This window comes from Oncorhynchus masou, chromosome 1 (assembly GCF_036934945.1).
Source record: "Oncorhynchus masou masou isolate Uvic2021 chromosome 1, UVic_Omas_1.1, whole genome shotgun sequence".
Lineage (NCBI taxonomy): Eukaryota > Metazoa > Chordata > Actinopteri > Salmoniformes > Salmonidae > Oncorhynchus > Oncorhynchus masou.
This window is the reverse complement of record NC_088212.1, coordinates 65,235,411-65,247,103: the sequence shown is the minus strand read 5'-3', so window position 1 is coordinate 65,247,103 and position 11,693 is coordinate 65,235,411. Positions and strand designations below refer to the sequence as shown.

The following is an 11,693-nucleotide window of genomic DNA, read 5'->3' as shown; positions in this document are numbered from 1 at the left end:
ATCGCATTTATTAAAAGAGGCTACTCTTTCGGAGAGGTGTAAGTAACTCTATTGGCATAAAACATACATATATATATATATATATATATATATATATATATATATATATATATATACATCATTAGGTCAAAAGCACCCAGCTTGCACACTTCCTAGAAGTCGGTGCGATATACCAAAACACCCCAGCAGGCAGGCTGCTGTTTAAACTGTCAGTGTAATCACATATCATCCGTTGAGGTAGGAGATTCACATGTTTAATGAGTCAGGAACAAAGCTGCTTTTCCTTGTCATTAGCAGCTGATGTGACAGAAAGTCGGTGATTAACAGGGCTCTGGCGATTGATCAAAGGAGAGATGGATACCTTTAGCAAGAGAGTCCGTGCAATGTCAAAGGATGTGTTGCCAGAGTGGGCATCTACAATGTGGCCAGTAGATGGCACAATATGTAACTTCTCGTGTGGCTGTCAATGTTTCACTATTAGGCTTACTGCCTTTATGTTTATGCTTCTGTCTTTATGTTTCTGTTCATGAATAAATCAGGGAACGTACATATAACCAAATAAAAAGTACAAATATGTTTTTAAACTGGAACTGTTTATTGCATCAAAATCCTACATTTGTGGGGAATATCCCCCGTAATTCACAGGTTATAGACTTGTAACTCATACACCAACTAATTTTATATATGGGGTGTATCAGTTAGGAGGCCTCTTTATAACACCCTAGCTTGAGTCATAATGTTCTGAGCTACATGATTTTGCCCAATATCCATCTTATCAATGTGACCTAATATTCTGATTTGCACTTTGAAAATTGCTTTAACTGAGTCAAGCTATTTTATCTAATCACACTGAACATAATTTCATGAAGTACTCCACCACTTTAGACTTTATTGGGTGTTAATGAATTTAATCAAACTCACTGAACTTTTTTATACATTTATAGATTTTTTTTATGACACTTTTACATCTCAACAACAGGGTGATATAACATGGATAGGAGTCAAATGATATCTGACATATCTCTCTGTATTATGTGGGTTATTACTCCACCTGGGTAATGCTTGTACTTTCAGTCTAGTTTTCGAGGGACATCTTTGTATCTCTGCTTCAGCTACATGAAAAAAAAGTCTTCATTGTACCGTTGTGTCACGTTAGGACCAGGAAATAGAAACAGAAAGAGATACAGAGACTTGTATTGCTGTAGGCCAAATGGCATTGGTTGATGTTCTATGGCCCTTATGTCTATGCATGACCCCCATACCTCTTGGGGGGGTTCAGGTACGGGGTGTGTCTGAGCTGGGCTGCTGGATGGGGACTATTGAATGCTGAAATAGAGGCTGGAGGAAGAGACCCAGGGTTCCAGTCACACACACTATTATAAAGATCCACAGGAACATACGGTCCACCACCATTGCCACATACTTCCAGTCCTCGATCACCTGGGAACACACAGAGAACAAGGTATGGTCACATTACTGTCATGCACCTGTGACATGCAGAAATTGGGTATGGAGTACAATATGTGATTGAGTAAAAAATTATGCTAATGTAATATAAGATGAAGAGACAAAGCGAAATCACCAGTCTAAATATTACTGAGCCAGACCTTGTAGAAGCTATTGACCCTTTCACCCCTCTCCTCTGCTGTTCTTAGCAGTTTTTGAAAGTGGACATTTTTCAAGCCTGGTCACCTCACTTTTACATTGATTTGTTTAAGAAAACGACCTATTACAACAGTCTGGGTTATTTCATTGGATTTTATTCTCAACTACCTCACATTCTTCATTCCTGGTCTTTGAGGATCACAGCGTGTGCAGGCTTTTGTCCTAGCCCAGCACTTACACAACTGGTCCAGCTGATCAAGGTCATGATCATTAGTGGAACCAGGTGTTAAAGTACTAAGCTGTACACACTACGTCTCTCCAGGACCAAGGATTAAAAAAACACTGCTTTGAGCTCCTTTCACAACACTAACCCCATGGACACGGTCATGGTTTACTTACATTCTGGTTATCATCGTCCCCCATCATGTGATCAGCCACGAAGCGGACCCCGTCCACTGCCTCCTGGACATCTCCCCCCCAGTCTGGGCTGCCTCTCTGGCGGAGGTCCTGGGAGGAGGGGAAGCTGTTGGGCAGGAACTCAGTGGAGCGGGCCTCCCCCTTCCTGAAGGTGTGGGTGTACCCCAGTGGAGCTGTGACTTTGTTGTAAAAGTGTCCCGGGGAGGCGAAGGCCGAGGCAGAGGAGAGGAAGGCAGAAGAAGAAGACATGGCGGCAGAGGTGGCTGTTTTGGACGTGGTGGTGGCAGGGTAGCCCAGGTCCGCCAGGATGGACCTGCGAGCTCGGAGTTGTCTCTGCTGGCGTAGCCGCTGGCGGGCAGAGTTATTCTGCGGGCGTCTCATGAAGAGCAGATGGGGCAGCTTGTTGAGGAACACTACCTTGACCCAGGAGGGCATGGTGTGTGTGCTGGGGGAGCGGTGGTGCACGTTGAGCACACACACACTGGTAATGATGGAGAAGGTCACCAGCACCATGGTGAACATTAAGTACTTCCCGATCAGAGGCACGTCCAGCGAGGTGGGAGGGACGATCTTGGAGATCAGGAGGAGGAACACAGTGAGGGCCAGGAGGACTGAGATACACAGTGTCATCTTCTCCCCACAGTCAGACGGCAGGTAGAAGACCAGGATGGCCAGAGAGGTGATGAGGACACAGGGGATAATTAGATTGATGGTGTAAAACAGAGGCTTCCTCTTGATGATGAAGTCATAGGTGAGGTCCACGTAGGTAGGATCCAGAGGGTTAACCGTTCGCCTGCCCGGTAGGGCCAAGATGTCCCATTCCCCACTGGGAGTGAAGTCGTCCATGCTGGCCACCCCTGTCTTCAGGACCAAATCGAGCTCAGTGTGGTCGTAGGTCCATGACCGGAACTTGAGCGTGCAGTTCTGCTGGTCAAAGGGGAAGTGCTTTACCTCGATCTTGCAGGCACTCTTATAGATGGCCGGAGGCAGCCAGACGATGCTGCCGTTGAACTGGACAATGGCATTGGTGAAGACTGTTACCTCATAGGTTCCATCCGCACTATGGAGAGAGTGATGAGGGAGGTAGGGGGAGAGGACAGAAATGTATTATGTCTTTATGAGAAAATGTATTACAATCACAAGTTAGATTTTCGTGATCCATAAATTACATGAGAAAATGTGTTCATCATTTGGAAAATATATCTGGACAATGAATATTTACTTGTTATAGAGCACAATATCAGGTAGCCAGATGTGTCTGGAAGGAATACGAAGCTTGTCAATGCCATCATATTGAGATGGGTCCCATGATAGCCTGTAGTCATCCCAGTGCTGGAGAGACAGGGGGTTACATATTTTACATTGTAGTTATTTCACACACACTCTTATCCAGAGCAACTTGTATAAGCAATTAGTGTTAAGTGCCTTGCTCAAGGGTACATAGAGACATGTTTCACCTAGTCGGCTCAGGGATTGGAACCAGCGACCTTTCGGTTACTGACCCAGTGCTCTTAACTGATAGGCTACCCTCACTGTTCTGACTGTTACACTCAGTCACATAAGGACTCTCTGCCAACACCAGATCATTTCCAATTACACAATTAATTATCATTGAAATGAAAAGTGGTGAAGGGTGTGGGCACAATTATCATTCTGTTCTGTTCCGGATTGTCTGAGTCAGAGGCATAGTTCTGCTTCAATTCAGGTTCAATGAGAAGGACACTGGAGCTGGAGACGGACGAGGGGGACAGACTAAGTAATGAATGATTCATAGGATAGGACCATAATCTTCACACTTACCTGTGTGAGCCAAACATTGGTGGTCATAATCTGCTCTCTCTCATTCTGGAAATTAAAAAGGCGGAGTGTTAGCTTAATTTAAAAACAGATTATTTACTATACAATACACAAAGCATGTTGATTGACAAAACACACATACAGACTCCAGCACACATTCCTCTAGTGCACATGCTTGATTTAGAAGAGAGTAAAAGTGAGAGATGCGTTTCCACGCTGAATAAATTCCCTGCACATGGGGTCAATTGTTAAGATAAATGACACCCTCGCCTGGGACACATCTGCCATCTGAGCGCCGTTGGACCTGTTGATAAATCCACAGAGCGCTTGCATCAACTCTGAACAGCAAGTAAAACGAACACCCCTAAATAGGAGTGGGCAGCAGAGTGGGCAAACCTCCAATGCACGCAACAGCACAATGCTTTAAAACAAATATGTCACACTTCTCATAGCATTACACTTTACAGGACATTCAAATTTCAATTACCAAAGAGGAGGACAATAAGAAGCCATAAACAGAGAATGTATGTGTTCTGGTCATATTCTCTGGGCCATGCCAGGGCAGGGAGGAAGGGAGGACCCTGTAAATCAGTGTGGGACTCCAACGTCCTCTCCTGAGGCAGCTTTACAGCTCATTCTTAGGCAATGTGCTGAAGTTTCAATCTGGACATGACAGAGACGGAGAGCCCTGCCAGATCCATCCTATACCCATGCTGTCATTAGGGCCAGGGACTTTCAGTAGAATGTGTGTAAGTAATTAACATGGTTGCCACTGACTCCTCTGAGCTCTGCTCTCCCTTTCTGTTTTCTCATCTCTGCTCTCTCCTCTCCCTCTGTGGTCTCCCTCATCTGCCCCATCTCTCCTCTCCGTTTCAGGGCCTCTACCTGGCTCTATGGAATGGCTATCATGAGACTGACCACACTGATGAGTTGGGCCAGGGACACCTGTAGTTTGACAGTGACTCGCTCTGTCCTGTTCACAGCTGGGCGGATCAGCTTGTTGTAGCGATCGTTTCTAAGCAGCCAGTTCATCAGACGCTCCTCTGAGTCCGCACAACTGCAACCTGTGGAAAGAGTCAACAGTGATTTGGAGATAATTGCGGGAAATAGACAGAGTTGGTACCTTTATTGCAATTGTGATATGACAATGAAAAAACTAGATTACTGTGTGATTAAAAAAAGACCCACTGGCTGTATCTGTTGTGTTTAGTCACTGGTTTTATAGCTGGACTGTCACGCCTGTCTTTTTATGTTGTTTAATGGAGCATGTTTCATAACCCTGTATGGACTGGATGAAGACTGTGTTGCTGACTTCAGTCTTTCAGTCTTTCAGCTCCCCAACCCAGGACAAAGAGGAGCAGATCAAAACACCTAATGTGACACTTCCTGGTTTTTATACCCTTGCACCTGGAAGTGTTTAATATCACTCCAAACAAACTGAATGTCTGATAGGGCTTGGGCTGTGTTAAAGAGATGAGGAAAAAATATATGAGGGCTTTGGAGCTTTACTGCAGAATAATTTATTTCCACGATATGGGAGGGAATGTGTTTCTGCAGAATGTTAACAATTCTGCTGTTGCAGAGCCAGAGCCTAAAGCCACATGATCAGCCATGAGCTCCAGCCATGAATACCACCACGATGTGTAAGTCAGTTTACCCCCCCCCCTCCCCGAAAGAGGAAGGACAGGGAGGCGTAGATGATAAAACGCTCTCTCTTCCACCAACAACCCTCTCTTCCCCCACCAGCCCTCCTCTATAGTGAGTAATGCTCTGTCATACAGTAGCAGAGAGTAGCTGAGTAGAACAGTCAGGAGAAATCATTTTGGAGAAAAATGCTTCGTCAAATGGTACATACCCTGAAGTAATCTTTACAATAGCTGCTATGACTGTTGCACTGAAAAATATTAATTTGAAGATTCATGGTTTGATATTTGGTATTTTATTAGGATCCCCATTAGCTGTTGTGATAGCAGAAGCTACTCTTCCTGGGGTCCACACAAAACATGAAACATGAACTAATACTTAACATTAATAGACAAGAACAGCTCAAGGACAGATACATACATACATTTAAAATGTTACGTAGCCTACATTTTAGGACATACACACAATATCTATATCAAATAGTGGAGAGGAGTTTTTTTTAAACCTGGTTTGCTGTTTACTTGAGCAATCTTGGATGGAAGGCTCTTTATAATACTGTACATTTTCCTACATTTGTTCTGGTTTTGGGGACTGTGAAAAGACCTCTGGTGGCATGTCTGGTGGGGTAAGTGTGTGTGTGTCCGTGCTATGTGTAAATTGACTATGGAAACCATTTGTAATTTTGAACACATTGTTTCTCATAAAAACAAGAAGTGATGAAGTCAGACTCTCCCCTAATTTTAGCCAAGGGAGTCTGGAATGCATAGCATAGTTTCAAATGTACAGATTATGGTAGGCAAAAATAAGATACATGTTTATACTATATATCTCTTCCCAATAGTGTATTATCAGACAGGCCCATGTGCCAGTTTGTGCCAGGCAATTACCATAAATCCTAATTATTGAGGAATAGTTTCATGTAGAGTTGAGAGTTCAGGAGTGTTCAACAGACAATAGACTGGTGCATGTTTTCATGGGTACCCTATCATCAGTCACCTGGCTGGACTCCCATCAAACACAATGGGTCCTCTACAAGACAGATGGCATATTGTCAAACATCCACACTCCTTACCCAGAGGTGAAGGGCACTGGCCAGTGGGAGAGCAGGCAACTCAAACTACTAATCACTACCTGCTGAGAAGGGCTATTACACTGTCCCTGTGTGTGTGTGTGTGTGTGTGTGTGTGTGTGTGTGTGTGTGTGTGTGTGTGTGTGTGTGTGTGTGTGTGTGTGTGTGTGTGTGTGTGTGTGTGTGTGTGTGTGTGTGTGTGTGTGTGTGTGTGTGTGTGTGTGTGTGTGTGTGTGTGTGTGTGTGTGTGTGTGTGTGTGTGTGTGAGTGTGTGAGTGTGTGTGTGTGTGCGTGTGCGTGTATCAACAGGGTCTTGAAAAGGGGAGACAGCCTATAGGGAGGAGGTAAGAGACCTGGCGGTGTGGTGCCAGGACAACAACCTCTCCCCCAATGTGAGCAAGACAAAGGAGATGATCGTGGACTATAGGAAGAGAAAGGCCGAACAGGCCCCCATTAACATTGTTGGGCTGTAGTGGAGTGGGTCAAGAGTTTCAAGGTCTTTGGTTTCCACATCACCAACGAACTATCATGGTCCAAACATACCAAGACAGTCGTGAAGAGGGCACGACACCACCTTTTCCCCCTCAAGAAAGTGAAAAGATTTGCATGTGTCCCCAGATCCTCAAAAAGTTCTACAGCTGCACCATCGAGAGCATCCTGACCGGTTGCCTCACGGCCTGGTATGGTCCTTGCTTGGCATCTGAGCAGAAGGCGCTACAGAGGGTAGTACGTACGGCCCAGTACATCACTGGGGCCAAGCTTCCTGCCATCTAGGGCCTATACACTACGCGGTGTCAGAGGAAGGCCCAAACAATTGTCAAAGACTCCAGTCACCAAAGTCATAGACTGTTCTCTCTGCTACAGCACGGCAAGCAGTACCAGAGCGCCAAGTCTAGTTCCAAAAGGCTCCTTAACAGCTTCTACCCCCAAGCCATAAGACTGCTGAACAATTAATCAAATGGCTATTCACATTGACACTGTTTTGTATCCAAATCCGGCTTTAAACTTCTTCACAACAGTATCTCGGACCTGCCTGGTGTGTTCCTTGTTCTTCATGATGCTCTCTGCGCTTTTAACGGACCTCTGAGACTATCACAGTGCAGGTGCATTTATACGGAGACTTGATTACACACAGGTGGATTGTATTTATTTATCATTTATCATTAGTCATTTAGGTCAACATTGGATCATTCAGAGATCCTCACTGATCTTCTGGAGAGAGTTTGCTGCACTGAAAGTAAAGGGGCTGAATAATTTTGCACGCCCAATTTTTCAGTTTTTGATTTGTTAAAAAAGTTTGAAATATCCAATAAATGTTGTTCCACTTCATGATTGTGTCCCACTTGTTGTTGATTCTTCACAAAAAATACAGTTTTATATCTTTATGTTTGAAGCCTGAAATGTGGCAAAAGGTCGCAAAGTTCAAGGGGGCCGAATACTTTCGCAAGGCACTGTATATACATAGTCACTTTACCCCTACCTACATGTACAAATTACCTTGACTAACCTGTATCCCCGCACATTGACTCGGTACCGGTACCCCCTGTATATAGCCTCGTTATTGTTATGTCATTTTCTCGTGTTATTTTTTATTTTACTTTTTAAATATTTTCTTAACTATATTTCTTGAACTGCATTGATGGTTAAAGGGCTTGTAAGTAAGCATTTCACGGTAAGCTCTACACCTGTTGTATTCGGCGCATGTGACAAATAATATTTGATTTGAATGTACATTCCTTTTAATGGCAACAATTTAAAAGTGTGGCGTTGACATTATGTTGATTGGCAGGAGAGGGCAGCGGTGTTAATAGAGTGACTGAATCAGCAATGGTTGACTTTTAAAAAGGTTACTCTGCTCTACGCTCCAGAATACTGTATTCTCAAATATTGCATCTATGACGAGATTTGGAGGTGCATAATGCACCCTGTCTTTTGACCCAATAGAAAACAGCAGGCAAAAACATCCTGTTATCTGGATTTCAGTGTTGGCCCTGAAGACATGCCAGAGGTCCTACTGATTACAGAACACTGTGGCATTTAACAGTATGGTTAGAATATTACTGCCAGGTTCTCCACGCTGAGCACAGACAGACTATGTAGCCTGGTCACCAGCCAGGTCTGTGTGCTTTAGCCATTTGCCCTGGCTTTTTCAGGCCATACATGTTATAACAACGAACCAAACAAGATAGAGTGGACAAGTAAAATGCTACACATAGCATCTATCCCAGCTGTCAAATTCGCTTGCAAGAAGGTGCTGTAAATGGCCAGTGTACTGTATAGGCAAAGTGTGATATATGATCCTTTACTCTCCCAGTGACTTCCCTCTCTTCTTGAGAAGGACCGGTCAGAGCTCCTTAATCATTGTTATTGTGGCCAATTGATGCCCATTTGTTGGAAACCTTTTAACCAAACTCCTCCTCTAACCACAGCACAGTGAATACACACATTTTTTCTATGATAATACCCAGAATGCCCTTATATTTGCTGACTGGTTGTAAAGGCTACTGTAACAGGTTTGACTTAGTGCCTCAGGATAAGAGAGAGCATTTGCATTGAAATATACAGTATACAGTGCCTTCTGGAAGTATTCAGACCCCTTGCCTTTTTCCACATGTTGTTACGTTACAGCCTTATTCTCATCAATCCACACACAATACCCCACAATGACAAAGCAAAAACAGGTTTTTAGAAGAAAAACAATATTAACATTTTTTTAAATTCAAATCAAATCATTAACCAACAATGCAGTTTTAAGAAAAATACCTAAAGGAAAATAAGAAATAAAAGTAACAAATAATTAAAGAGCAGCAGCAAAATAACAATAGCGAGGCTATATACAGTGAGTACCGGTACAGAGTCTATGTGCGGGGGCACCAGTTAGTTGAGGTAATTGATGTAATATATACATGTAGGTAGAGTTATTAAAGTGACTTATGCATAGACAATAACAGAGAGTAGCAGCAGTATAAAGGGGGGGGGGGTGCAAATAGTATAGCAGGGCAGAAATTTAGCATGTTGAAAGTCACTGAGCCCTTCAGTAAGGCAATTCTACTTCCAATGTTTGTCTATGGAGATGCCATTAGTCTGGGTAGCCATTTGACGAGATGTTCAGTAGTCCTACGGCTTGGGTGGTAGAAGCTGTTTATAAGCCTCATGGACCTAGACTTGGTGCTCCAGTACAGCTTGCCGTGCGGTAGCAGAGAGAACAGGATGACTAGGGTGGCTGGAGTCTTTGACAAAAAAATAATATTTTACCATTATTTTACCAGGTAAGTTCAGACCCTTTAATCAGTACTTTGTTTGAAGCACCTTTGGCAGGGATGACAGCATCAATTCTTCTTGGGTATGACACTACAAGCTTGGCACACATGTATTTGGGGATGTTCTCCAAATTTTCTCTGCAGTTCCTGTCAAGCTTTGTCAGGTTGGATGGGGATTGCTGCACAGCTATTTTCAGGTCTCTCCAAAGATGTTTGATCAGGTTCAAGTCCGGGCTCTGGCTGGGCCACTCAAGGACATTCAGAGACTTGTCCAGGCCTCCGACCTCACTAATACTGAATGGAAGCATGTCCCCGCAGCAATGTTCCAACATCTAGTGGAAAGCCTTCCCAGAAGAGTGGAGGCTGTTATAGCAGCAAAGGGGGGGAACAACTCCATATTAATGCTCATGATTTTGGAATGAGATGTTCGAGAAGTGATGTTACAGAAAAAGGGGGGGAAAAGAAATATATATATATATATATATATATATGTTACGTATGGTATGGTTACATAAGACAGAAGGTTATTTAAGGCAAGGAATGAAAGGTGGGTGGGCATATAATGCGAACATCTAATGTAAACCCATTCTGTACAAATGTGCGCAACCGCAACATTCAAACGAGGCTACAAAGAAAACTAATGGGACTGTAGCGACTGTGTTGATCGACATTTTTGAGTCATAAGTTGGACAGATCAAGTGAAAAAAAGCAATTTTCCCACACATCTCCTCTCCTTCTCACGACCACGCATTAGTTTCGCTTCCCCACCCGATATTTGGGGCTCATTGCCTGCTTGAATTGTGCAGAAACGGGCAGCGTTTAGGTCATGTAATTGATTTTGTTGGAAAGGGGATAAATTGTGCTTTACAATGGTATTGGCATTGCAGTTGATCTGGAAGTATTACGTTTTTGGGGCGCTAAAATAAGGGCAATTGTACGGACCAAGGCGATGTATGAGTTTACGTTAGCAACCCAAAGGTTGAATTTTCAGTCTTATCACAAACAATTAGCTAATTATCATTTTTTTCCACTACTTGCTACGTTTTTAGCTACTTTGCAACTACTTAGCATATTAGCTAACCCTTCCCTTAACCATTTCAGCTAACCCTTCCCCTTGAACTCCTAACCGTAACCCCTAGCGTAGCTAATGTTAGCCAGCTAGCTAGCATTAGTGTTAGCTACGTTGCCCCAACAAATTGGAATTCGTAACATATCATACCTTTTGAAGATTCGTAACACTTTGTACATTTGCAAAATCGTATCATATTGTAGGTTTTGCATATTGGTAATATATCATACACATTGTAATTCATAACATATAATTTGAAATGGATGATGGATATCCATAAATTAATGCATTCCATACCAAACGTAATGTATCATACTGAATGGAGTGTGTCTGATTAAAGATAATAATAATTCAATAATAAGAAATGCTCTTAGCCCAGGTTGGCTGATTAGCCTGTGAATGTTCTTCACTGCTTGTCCTATGTGCGAATCAATAAAGGGTAATACAAATATTGTTTTATTCTCTTGACAGTATTGTATCTAATTTATTTAAGACATATGATTGTTGAAATTAATGCATCAATACATGTTGAACGATGTTCCTCTTTGATAATAAAATAAACACCTTTATGCACTCATGGAAATTTGGCATTAAATTAAATAATTTCTTACATGCACTGTTGGTGAATTACAAAAGTGAAACTCCTTTCTGAATATGTACAGTTATAACAACAAGAACAACAACCCGTTGTAGAGAGATTTTTCAACTGAACTGACAATTCAATCGAAATTCACATACATTAAATACTTACGTTTTAACAAAGTGAAAAGGAAAGCGAGGAGAGCGAGAGTCCGAGTCATTTTGACAACAGTGCCACGAAATCCATCCGTGT

General features: G+C 42.8%; 1 protein-coding gene across 1 annotated transcript; it reads right to left on the bottom strand.

Moving 5' to 3' along the window:
* Positions 1-640: 640 nt before the first annotated feature.
* On the bottom strand, positions 641-4,869 carry LOC135557965 (neuronal acetylcholine receptor subunit beta-4-like). The gene is made up of 5 exons (XM_064991745.1): positions 4,738-4,869; positions 3,823-3,867; positions 3,245-3,354; positions 2,005-3,082; positions 641-1,440 (listed from the first exon to the last, which is right to left on the bottom strand). Exons 1-5 carry the CDS (start codon positions 4,849-4,851, stop codon positions 1,276-1,278), a joined length of 1,512 nt encoding a protein of 503 aa, XP_064847817.1. The 5' UTR covers positions 4,852-4,869; the 3' UTR covers positions 641-1,275.
* Between the last annotated feature and the right edge of the window lie 6,824 nt (positions 4,870-11,693).